We start from the raw sequence: 12,905 nt of genomic DNA, 5'->3' as shown, positions 1-12,905 counted from the left end.
AGCCAATAGCTATCCACATCAAGCAGGTTTTTACTGGGTTTTAGCAATGGGATGATTATGCTCTCCTGCCACTGAGATGGCAAGACGCCATTGCACCAGACCCGGTTGAAGATGAGATGTCGCTTGTAGTCGGATGAGAGAGGTTTAATTATCTGACACCTAATGGTCGAGAGGTTCCCCTCCCAACACCCCTGTTTCTGTCTTTTTATAAGCTGGTGAACGCAGGCATGGAGCCGTTTAAAAGCTATTAGGTGCTCTAGGGAAGAGTGCCACTTTTGTCACTGTAGAGCTTGCCAACGCTCTTTAGTGGCCACAGCAATTTCCACTGACCACCAAGGTACTGATTTTCGCCGGGGGGGTGGGGGATGGCGGGGGGGGGGGGGGGGCACCCTACAGAACAACAGATCGTGTTTTCTGCCAGAGAAATGATCGTTCTAGTGACCTGCTCAACTGCCACATCGATGGTACCATGTGCAGGAGATTCAACGGTGACAGCAGAATTGAAATCTTCCCAGTCTGCCTTGTTTACAGCCCATCTTGGTTGACGTCCAGTGTAATAGCGCTGGGGGAGTGATAGGAAGATTGGAAAGTGGTCACTACCACACAAGTCATTGTGGGATCTCCAGTGGACAGACGGGAGAAGTCCTGGGCTGCAGAGGGATAAATCAATGGCCAAGTTCCATGAGCCACACTGAAATGTGTGGTGTCCCCAGTATTTAAGAGGCAGAGGTCGAGTTGAGACAGGAAAACTTCGACATCTCCACCTCAGCCAGTAAGCACAGGGCCACCCCACAAGGGGTTATGGGTATTAAAATCTCCTAAAAGTAGGAAATGTTTAGAGTGTTGTTGAATCAGTGCAGCCAATGTGTTCAGGGATACTGCACCATCTGGAGGACGATATACGTTGCAGACAGTTATTTCCTGTGCCATTCTTATCCTGACAGCCACAGCTTCAAGAGGGGTTTGAAGCAGCACAGGTTCACTGTATACTGAGTTCAGAACAGACACAAACTCCACCTGACACAGTATTATAGTCACTACGGTTCTTGTAATATCCCCTTCAGCTGCAAAGGACAGGGGTCCGCATTGCCAGGAACCAGGTTTCCTGGAGGGCAATGCAGAAAGCACGTGAAAAGCTTATCAGTTGCTGTAGCTCAGCCAGGTGGTGGAAAAAACTGCAGCAAACTGACGTTATCGTGACGCTGGGAAGGCATGAAGCATGTATGGAGGCAGATTACACCTCAGGGTCACCTGCTGCTACCGACTGAGTATTTGTATCCATTCCTATTGTGAATGAAACATCAGTGAGATCCACGTCCTTAGGGGATGCCAAGCTCTCCACCTCATCCACGGTGCAGAATTGGTAGGAAGTGGTGTGATGGGGCCACCGGAGTGTCCTTTTTCTTAGCAGACCTTCTTTGTTTGCTTGCCCTCTCACTTCTCTTTAGGGGCTTGTTCCCTGAAGTAGCTTCAGGCACGGAGGAAGACTGAAGCTCTTCGTCCAGCAGCTTTCGGCTCCTTTAGCCACTGGGGAGTGTCCGCTGTAACATTAGTGGAGATCTTGAGAGAGTGGGTCTCAAGGGACCCCTTCCACATGAGATGAGCTGGAGGAGGCTGTTGCTTCTCTGGCTGGGGGGAGGGGACCGATGTCCCCCATGTTTGGGGGGCAGGAGGGGGGGGGCTGCACTTGCTACCGAAGTAGGTACTATGGGAGCAACAGAAGCAGATTTTCCCCCTAATACCAAAGGGGCAGATGTATTCTGGAGGCCCGGAGTGTCCACTGTTCACAGCACAGAGAGTGGTAAGACTGGTACTTGTGATGGCGATGGTAATGTAGATGCAGCATATGTGGACGTCAACTGAACGGGGTGTAATCGTTCAAATTTAAGCTTAGCATCTTGGTAAGTCACCCGGTCCAGGGTCTTTTACTCCACGATTTTCCTATCCTTTTGGAGTACTGTGCAGTCTGGTGAGCAGGGGGAGTGCTGCTCCCCGGCAGCTGATACAAGTGGGAGGAGGTGCACAGGGAGTATCTGGATGCAGTGGACGTCCGCTGTCTTGACATGTGGCATGTGGCATTGGAAGTGCAGCGGGAAGACATGTGCCCAAATTTCCAGCACCGCATAAGGGGAGGGACATATGGATTAACCACACAGCGGTAAACCATCACCTTGACCTTTTCAGGCAATGGATCAACCTCAAAGGCCAAGATGAAGGCACCAGTAGCAACCCTGTTGTCTTTGGGTCCTCTGTAAACACGCCGGATGAAATAAACACCCCACTGTTCTAGATTAGCACAGAGCTCATCATCGGACTGCAAGAGGAAGTCGCGATGGAAAATAATCCCCTGGACAATGTTGAGGTTTTTATGGGGAGTGATGGAAACAGAAATATCACCTAGCCAGTCACAAGCGAGTAACGCCTGGGATTGGGCTGGGGATGCTGTCTGAATCAAGACTGCACTGCTTCTCATCTTTGACAGCTCAGTCACTTCCCCAAACTTATCCTCAATATGTTCAACAAAAAATTGATGCTTCATAGATAGAAAGGAGTCCCCATCCATTCTGCTACAGACTACATACCGAGGCGAATATGGCTCTCTTCTTTCTGTAGCCCTCTGTGCCCCCCATGGCGTAGCGAGGGAGGGAAACTATTTAGGGCCACATCAGTCAGCATTGTTCTCTATCTTGCCCTTCTTAGAGACTGCTGGTGCCGTACGGTCACCAGCAAGAGATTACTTAGTCAACTTCATTGCGGGTCATCCACCCTGATGCCACCCACTCTGATCAGGGGCTCTCCCCACGGGTGCCACCCAGCCACAGCAAAGGTCACCTTGCACGATGGGCATTGCTGGGAGACCTCATGCATGAGGGAGACAGGCATCTACTCCTTGGCATACGTGGGGAGTTCACAGCTCAGGCATCAGCAGTGTGATCCCTGTGTTGTCAGGGGGGCTACCACCAAACGGGTACATGACGGCCCCACCACAACGGACTGGCTACAGTGCTGGATATTGGGCACAGAAAAATCCAATACGGTCATAGGGGCAAAACCAATACTGTCATGGGGACAAAAGAAGACAGGAGACAATGGAAGAAGATGACGTACCCCGAAAAAGTGCCCTCGGCCAAGTAGTTGAACTGCAGGTGGAGATGCAAAGCCATGACAAGAGACTCAGGAGATCAAATCTAAGAGCACTATGGGTAACTCATGCACCACACAAGGCGTCCTTCCCCTAAAGGCCGGTAATTCTGTAGAATTTGTAAAGTGGCAAGTCAAACCATAAAATGGGACCTGAATTTATAGGGCCGAAAAGTGCGAGACTCCTTTTAGTCGCCTCTTACGACAGGCAGGATACCTCGGGCCTACATCCTTTCAGTGGAGGGTATAGCCACATAGCACAGGTGTGACAGTGGCTTTAAAATGTGTTTCTTGTAAACACAGACACAGGGAGCTCCTGCACTAGCAGTTTCAGTTCCTACATGTGTGTCCTGAACCTGTTAACATTCCACTGCAATACAGGAGCCATCTATCACAGGGGTTACACTTTCAGCCCATCTTTCTGTCAGGGAGGTGAGCCTGTAATGGCTGGGGCCTCAGTCTTTGAGCAAGACAATTACCCCAGTCCGACATCAAGGTCTATTAGTTCTACCTCAGAGTCATCATGAAAAACATCAGATAGTATGATATCATCATCATCTCACAGCTTCCCAACTGTCTGCAGGGGATGCTTGGCCTTCAGCTTTTTGCTCTGGGTAGACTTTGGAGCTGAAACTACAGCAGTGATAGCAGCACCACTGGACAGCGGACCAGACAAACTTTGGAGGAGCAGAAAGCTCCACTATGTCAGTGACAGCAAACTTGTCTGATGTTTTGGGAGGAAGTCTAGGCTTTGGAACTGCAGCGGCCCAAGTGCACTGGCACAAGCAGGTGCTAGGGTTGACACTATCAACCTTCATTCGGGTAGCAGCATCGGTATTGTGAAGTGGTTGTCTAAGAGCAGACACAAAGGAGGTGGCAAACTTTGGGGGGGGAGGGGGGGGGGGGCTGCATGGCCTTATAGATCTTTTTGGCCTCATCATAACATATGTGCTTAGTAGTTTTGATCTCTTATCTTGCTTTCTTCAAGGGAGGCATTGCAGTCCCTACTCTAGACCGTTTACGCACTTTAGAGGAGATGAACAACCAACACCTTCACGAGCGATCTTACCACATTTGGCACAACTGGCTGCTCCTTTACAACCTGAGGATGCGTGCCCAAAGCACTGTCATGTAAAACAGCGGATTGGGTTAAGAAAACAAAACCACACATTGGTTGGTTGGTTGGTTTTGGGGTTTGATGGGGGCTAAACGTTGAGGTCATCAGTCCCCTGTTCCAAACAGACATACTTGTAAAAGGCCTATACAGTAAAAGCGTAACCTCTGCACCCAGAGGGAGGGAACACCAAGGGGTACAGAGCTAAAATGAACACCGCAATAACACAAAATAGAGGACACTTAAAAGGAGCAGAGCAAATAATTGACTAGAGTAAAACAGATTACAGTGGTTGATAGATCAGGTAAAAGGTCAACCATTCAACTACAAATAAATAACCTCCAGCTGGAAAGCGTTGATAGAGGTACCAACACAACTTGTTACCATAAAAAGACACTATTTTGGTATCCACGTCACAATTAAAAGTCACTGGAGTGGGTGTAGCCTGAGAAATCACGTGAGAGTGCCCACACTAGAGTGAGTGATAAAACCCAGCTGCACAGATAAAACGTAAAACTGAGTCAGCCAAAGAGGCATCGTCACCTAGAATTAAAGGAAGTGCAGCTGGTAAATTAAAGGACTGCCGCAAGGGGGCTAAAAGGGGGCAGTCCATCAGAAGATGGACCACTGTCAGCCCTGCCTCACAGCGACACTTGGGCGGGTTCTCACGGCGAAGGAGATAGCTGTGGGTCAACTGCGTATGTCCAATCCAGAGACGGCAGAGGACAACTGAGTCCCTACACGTAAGACCACACACTGAGGTAGAGGAAACCAGCTTTTACATGCTCTGAAAGTTTTGCACTGCTGTAAGTCCGTATAAACAAGTGATTTCATGAGATTGCCATCGACCTGTTTCACTATGTTCTGTACATCAACAATGTCTTCCTGGGACCACTCAGCTTTCAGTTCTTCTCAGGGAATATCAACCAGATCCGTTTAAGTCACAGCACCTTTGCGACAATTCGAGTTGTTGTGCAGTTCACTTTCTGTTGCATACTTCCCGAGGCACTGAGCTTTCCGGATGTTCTTCACTTGTTGGGAATTGGATGTTTCTATCAATAGCGTCTCGTTTCACAAGCACTTGGCAGATTTAAAACTTCTAGTGATTTCCTCTAAATCTTTTTGTATGTTAAATGGTGAAACTTTCTCAAAGCTCCCCTCTTTTTGTTTAATTACAAGAAACACATTCTGGCCACCAGCGTGTGGTCTATTACTCAGCAATGACACAGTCTATGTAATGCCCAAGTCTAGAGCACTGGCTACACGCGCCCTCTTGTTTGATTAGGTGTTGGAACCTACCAGCCGCCCACACTTTCCACTGGGAGGAGGAAGACAAGGTTTCTACAGACCCATGCTGATCCCACGAGCAGCTAGACAGAGCTACTCCACCTAGACATAGTCGCACATGCCTAGGTAAGCCTTATACAACTAAGCTGTGGCAGGTTCCCCAGAGGTCGCCCACTAATAACTGTTCAATCTCAACAGCCATGCATCTCATGAGCACACAGCACACCTTGAGATTAAGGTTTTTTGTAGAGGTTTTTACCATCCTCGCAATCTGGGCAGTCACACCAAGGTGACACACAACATTTCACCGCCACACTGCACAATGGTCACTGAAGCGTGCTAAGAACCTATGGTGATAGGACTGGCAGCGCTTTCCAGTTTCCAGCTCAGGAACCCCAGGGTCACCAAACCTGTACCTAACAAATGAATACTGAGCCCTGAGGGCTTGAAAGAAAATATCCATGGCATGCTGAGCCATCATCCAAAATTTTCTTCTTTTAAGTGAGTGCCATAGCTGTGCTACATTGCATTTAAATTACTTTTTAAGTAGCAAATTTCTAAACTTTATACTTCAATAATAAACTTTTTTTCCCCACATCCAATATAGCCTAAACTTTCTTTTGAGGCACTCTGTATAAGAGATTGTGGGTCAATAGTCATGACTCATAGAAAAATAAATTCCTACTTGTGCGAACTACCTTTATGATATAGTAGTTACACGAAAACTCTCAAGAGCATTTACAAAACCTAGTGACATATAACCCTGTTTCTGCTGAATTTAGGTTTACACTGCAAATTAAATTCAAGGTCATGTGCTACCTTTAGGACATATATTAATAAGAAATGGTACACTATTTACAACTATACACAGCTAAGCAACACAAGTTATCCAGGCCAACAAATTTGAAGCCCTCAATACCACCACATACTAACTAACAACCAAATTTACCACTTTTCAACTAAACAAAAGCCTCAGATTACACTGCAATTCAGCCTGTCACCATACCCAAGATTTTCTATTCACATTCACTGGCTTTACCAACCCAAACTGTCACATTTCAACCTAACCTATATCTCAAGCTACATTACAGTTCACACTGCCACCACGACCTACATTCTAAACCTACATTCTAAAAATTATACAAATGCAAAATAATTTTTTTTCTGATTTCTATACTCTTCACATAGCACAACATCACATCATAGGACAAAGCCAACATGCATTATTGGTAGATTTAGTTGACTAACACTCACCACCGATGAACTTAAAATGTCACTGCCAAAAACAACATATCACAATTCACATTAACATTTCATAGAATTTTGCAACAACAATGAAATTCAACACCTGCAGTTGCCATACCCCTCCCAGTCAAAGAGCAAACCAAACATACCAGACTTTCAAAAAACATCCAACTGTGGGTGGTTCAAATGGCTCTGAGCACTATGGGACTTAACTGCTGAGGTCATCAGTCCCCTAGAACTTAGAACTACTTAAACCTAACTAACCTAAGGACATCACACACAACCATGCCCGAGGCAGGATTTGAACCTGCGACCGTAGCGGTCACGCGGTTCGAAACTGTAGCGCCTAGAACCGCTCGGCCACTCCGGCCGGCAACTGTGGGTGGAATTGGCTGTGGGTGAGACATTCTAGTCAGTATAGATACTATTTTTAAGCCTATAATAAATCACTGTTCAACAACAGCAATTAGAAAGCACCCCCACATTCTGGATGTGGAGAATTAACGCATTCAGTGTCTTCATAGAACACCTTACGATTTCCAGCTGCCAGATACTGCCACCGTGCAGTCTGCCCACACCAGATCCTGCTATGTCCCATCAAATGATTAGCTTTTCAACCCCACCACTATGGATCATTGCGTAACACTATTCCAGGTATCTAGACAGACAACCACCCACATAAGTAAGCCAAATCAGCCCAGTCCCCACACCGATGTAGAACAACCTTACATGCAATTCACATAGATCCCAAACATTTCAGACAGCACATATCCAACACAAATTGTCTAGGCACAGACCAGGTTGGGTCCAGCCACATGCAGCAAATTTGGGGGAGGGAGGAATCTTTTTCTCTTGTCTGACAACAATCTGGCTGTATGCAAGAACCCACTATCCTTGTCAAACTCTTTCAATTTTGGATTTCCCAATATATAATGATGATTTGTGTAACCTGAAGCACTGAGCATGTGTTCTTCAGTATAGTAACACAGACTGAGCCAATGTCTTGTTTCTCAATACATATTATTACATATCTGTTTGAACCATGTCGAATGATTTCACAAATGTCAATTAATACAAGTTATTCTCTACTTTATACTCAGTAACTTATTCCACAATTGTGTTTACAATTTTGAAATTTGGTTTGATTAAAATCCAGTGCTGTTCCTATGTGGCTAGTAATAATTGTAATGAAAATTTTCGACATTATGGAGGAAGGGACATATAAACATAGTTTTTATCCACACCTTGTCTGCTTACTTTCTCATTACGTACAACAGTTAAAGCAATGATCCTGTTTTGAGGAATTTTCTTCCTACATAGAAATTCTGTGTGTAATTATGAAAGTTTACTATGTATTACTTTACCTCCACCTTTAGTCTTCCCTACTGAAACGCCATCACCAGATAACTTTTCTGTCTCTGTTCCCTGAACGGCTTTATACACCTCTACTGGCATTTCCTTCATAATCAATGATTAACTATCTGTATTCCTGGTTCACATATGAATACTTACTGCAATATCTGCCATCTTATGTACGTATGAGGTGTACCCTAAAGAAGTTCTATATGTATTCTTTCTTGGATTGACTGAAGTTTACAGTACCACTTGGCTTCATTGACCCAAGACTTAACGGTTGTGTTATTTGCTATCATGACGGCACAGTGCACTTGAAATGGATTGTGGCATGTGAGTATAGGGCGGCAACCTAGTGGGGGATGTTTATCTTTCTAAATTGATTCATAGTGATATTAGTGATTCAATGGACTCCACAAGAGCTATTTGTTAGAATACTGGAAGAGCTTGTGGCAGTTAGGTATTGAGTTATTTTGATGTTGGCCGCCATGGGGAGTTTATAGGTTGGGAATTGTTAATGCAATGTATAGTTTATGGTTGGAGGTTATATATATAATTTCATAAAGAGGTCCCTGCGTGCAGCAGTGGGGGACAAAATGTTTACCACATCTAAATTCCTAGGATTATTTGGTTTAACTGCAGAGTTTGTTAAGTGTTAAGATTGTGGAAAAGATACAGGACTTACCAAAGTTGCTGCAACTCTGCCAAGAGACCACTGGCATTGCCAGAAGGATAATAGGATAATATTTGGCATTCTACCCAAGGACGGTGGGGGAGCAGGGGGGGGGGGGCATGGGGGCTGAGGGGTTCGTGGTTTAGACCAGATATTCAAGATATTGTGTTGTTGATATATTTTTGTTGTTCCTAGATTTGCAGGTCAGGTGACCTTGTTTGATACATTGATTTTATGGTTTGATTTTTTAAATAGTGATACATCTATGTATGATATGTGTGTAGATGCCTTTGTGTTTGTTGTATAACAAAACTTGTGTTAATGCAAAATTTTTATGAATTCCTAGGTTGTGATGTTAACTGTCAGTAACTAGGTTCGATTGCAAATGGTAGGTATCAGATTTTGTTACCTACATTGGTCTGTTTGAGCTACACAGATCAAAGGAATTTCCGGTTGAGCTATAGGTCAAGGAAAATTTCCAATACCAACTGTTTTATTATGGTTTCAGCAATTGTTCAAATTTTTGTTTGCTTTATTATTGTGCTAGTATTTATGTTGGTACTTCTTAATTGTTAGTATTGTCTTATATTTAGTTTATCCTCATCCAAAACCACCAAATTTCAATAGTTGTCCCACTTGTTTCATTGTTTTTCTGCAGTTTAAATGTTTTTTGTACTACTTATGTCCTTTTCACATGTGTAATTAGTGATATCACAGTCCCCATTTTGTACACACTTTAAATAGCAGTGTCCACCATCCTGATGTCATAGGTCAAAGTTGATATGTGGTAGGGCTAGTGCAATCTTCGGTTTTGCCCCTTTTCCCATGCTTTTCAAATTGTCATTGTATCACCTTGCATCCTCTCAGACATTTCCTAATAGTTTTGCTTACTTCTGGATAATATTCTATAAAATCCCTAATATCATGACTGAGCGTGAATGCTCTGTGGTTTAGACACTGGACTCTTCATTCTAGAGGATGGTAGTTCAAATCTCTATATGACCAATCAGATTCAGGTTTTCTGCGGTTTGCTTAAATCATTCATGGCAAATGCCAGACTGGTACTTTTGCAAAAAAACACAAATTTCCTTCCCAATTCAAGCTCATTCTAACCTTCCTCCTTTCTATTATCATTTACGTTAAACTTTCACTTACACTTTAACCAAATCATTTTCTCTGTCAGATCTTTCCTGTTACTTTCCCCCTAAATGTGTTGCCACTGGTTAAATTACATTTACTAAATATTTTGTTTTATCCAATATTAATTTTCTAAAGTCCTTAATTGTAGCTAGTATATTGTCCCTTCATATAGAGGGAGCTGAAATCGTTTATGAACTTGGTAGTGGTGTTTAAATTAACAGAATGTGAGGATGTTACTGCACATACCTCAATCATCTTCGTATAAAATTGATTTTTTTTTAAGTTACTTCAATATATGTAATAAAAATCTTTGTCCCAATCTTAATTCTATTTTATCACTTCTCATGGTTCTTGCATTAACTCTTCCATATCCCAACTGATCTTACTTAAACTTTTAATTCCACAGTTAGGCCTACAAATTCTGGTTCTAACCCTTTTCCATCACACATCAACTTGACAAAAATCAATGCAGCATATATTCTAGTCAAAGCAAGAGACTTTGATCATCCTCATTAATGTCCCTCTAAATCCCAAAGTTTATTAACCATAGTAATTAGTTGAAATTACTCATGTAACTAGCAAATGCCTTGAAGCTCATAATTTCAACAAATTTAACAGGCTTAGCTCAACCAAGTTGTTCATCGTATCACTTCATAACTTTACCTGCGGATTAAATTTCACAACTTACATATCAAAGGTGTATACCCGAGTCTCCTCGGCAACAGGATTACCTACTTAGTTTCATGGAAATGATCTTAAGTAATGTAAATCAGAACTTTTCCGCGCAAACTTTCATTCTCACATTCAAGAACTACGTGCCGCCAACAAAGACAACGTATGCTACTCTCTCTTGCAAGTCAATCAAACTTTAATTTTACCGCTTTGTCCAAGACCAATGTACGAAATACTATGTTTACGACCTCTTCCGCATTTCCTGAAGTTATCGTTCGTGCATTAGAGAATTAGCTCACCGTGCTGTAGCAGAACCATTTTTTAAGAACACAGTCCCGATATAGTCTACTGGTGATACCATTTTCTAGAAAATGTTGAGGCACAGAATCAAGACCACACTTCAGACACAAATGATCACATGAATCGCAGTTACGCACTACATCTTTAACGATCGTGAATAACTGACAGCTCATTTCTATTAGTTCCGTTTTATCGCTTCTAAAGTTTCATCAGCTACTGATTTCACGTCACAGACGTATATTCACTCTTCTCGGCCTTGCTGCCAATTAAAGCACTATCTAAGAAGCATCTCCTGCGTCTGGAAAATAAAGTTAGGTCATAAGAATACTTCTGAACTATCGTCTACATACCGAGTGACCGGTAGACGCTGAGAGGGTCCTCGAAAATTAAGAATTAGATGGTGACACAATCTATATCACAGTCTGTACAGCAAACAACGAAACTCCTTCAAAAATTATTTTCGCTAAACTACTGACTTCACTCAGACTTTAGTACTAATTTAACAATCACACCTGCATCTCGCAACTTCTGGAAACACAAGCTTAAATTCCAAAGATCTTCGTTCTGGAGAGAAATATGTGGCCAACTTCATCATGTGAAGTAGTATTGGCACTTGCTATCCCTGTAAGAAGTTGCTGCATCATGTTTTCAATGTTCCCATGAGTGGACAGCTGCACTATTTCTTTTCTGTGCTTGCTGCCTGTTATCAATGTTCTAACTGCAATCTGTAATGGGTGACTATGAATTAAAAGGTATAAAATAGTACCAATAAATCACTTTTCCTATGAAAACAACTGATCTATAAATTAAAATTAAAACAATTGTGGTAAGTACTGAGTTGCTGCCTCATAATATAGCTATTCTCAATAAATCCCTAATCATAAGATCAAGTTGTTAAACCAGTCTTCTCCACTGTCACAGTATCAGTAATTTGGTGTGTGTGGGGGTAGGGGGGAGAGTTTTTTTGCTGATGTTACATTCCACTCATGGGGGCTTTCTAGCAGGAGTGAAGCGATTAAATTACTCAATTTACTTTCACTTACTTTCATTTAATTTGTAGAGGTATTTGAGTCAATTAAAACATGTAAGTAATTATGGCACCTTAAACATATTAATTTAAGAAGTTTGTAACCTGTAAAATATGAATAATACTAGCAACATGTTATATGTGAACCTATAATTAAATTCCTTTTCTTATAAAATGTCAAAATTAAAGGTGATTTTAAATTTTGTTTTATTAATTTTGGAAAACATGTAATCGTAAATTTTGTAAAATATGAGTAATTGCAATAATTCAAAAAATATTAAATAAATAAACTGCTATTGTACACCAATCGGCTGGAAAGAGTGTAGTGCAAGTTCTCAAGCAGTCTTCTCCACCCCCTTAGGGTGCAAACTGGTGAGGCTGCAATGCCTTCTCAGATCTCGACATCACCAGTGAACTAAGACAAAAGAAGACGAACTCGGCCTGGTCGAGAGCACCAAGAAGCGATGGAGGCGACTAAGACATGGGAGGACCACTGCTTCGTCCTTGGCGATGAGCAACGTCAACCAGCAACAGCCTTCTCTCCAGTGCAGCCACAGCAGCCTTCTATCCAGTGCAGCCAGAGGCCCCCACTACCAGTGAGAGTGGTGGGGAGGGAAGCCAGCTGTGGGGTGGAGATAGAAGGCAGTCTCTGTCAGTGGGCAGAGAATAATAGCACATTGTGGTTGCAGAAGATGGTGCAATGATGAGGCAGAGACAATGACCAATGTGCCAACATCGACACTGGACTAGAGGAAGCAGAGTCATGCGTTAGAATAACACTCCATGCTGAGATGGAGGCCACCAGTCTCCTATTGTGGGAGGCCTACCACCGGTGGTCACAAATGGGAGCGAGGGCAGTGCAGACAGGCATGCACAGCAGAGTCTTGATGGCCTCCCAGAACGAGGCCAATGTGATGCACAATCAGGCGATGCAAACATCCCAACCAAAGCCC

General features: G+C 43.2%; 1 protein-coding gene across 3 annotated transcripts in view; it reads right to left on the bottom strand.

Annotated features, from left to right (window-relative positions):
• Positions 1 to 11,481, bottom strand: part of LOC126470330 (activator of 90 kDa heat shock protein ATPase homolog 1) — a 95,716-nt gene extending 84,235 nt beyond the window's left edge. The window contains exon 1 of one of the 3 annotated variants that reach the window (XM_050098116.1): positions 11,276 to 11,481. Coding sequence is in view for 1 of the 3 variants with exons in the window: in XM_050098115.1 (XP_049954072.1) it covers positions 10,925 to 10,943 (19 nt within the window). In the remaining 2 variants the exon portion in view is untranslated. Of the gene's footprint in view, positions 1 to 10,924; positions 11,061 to 11,275 lie in introns of those variants that run through there. The other 2 variants (XM_050098117.1, XM_050098115.1) reach the window with 2 other exon arrangements.
• Positions 11,482 to 12,905: the final 1,424 nt, after the last annotated feature.

The sequence above is a fragment of the Schistocerca serialis genome, chromosome 3 (genome assembly GCF_023864345.2).
Source record: "Schistocerca serialis cubense isolate TAMUIC-IGC-003099 chromosome 3, iqSchSeri2.2, whole genome shotgun sequence".
In the NCBI taxonomy this organism is placed as follows: Eukaryota; Metazoa; Arthropoda; class Insecta; order Orthoptera; family Acrididae; genus Schistocerca; species Schistocerca serialis.
The sequence above is the reverse complement of the archived record's forward strand: the minus strand, read 5'-3'. Positions and strand labels throughout refer to the sequence as shown.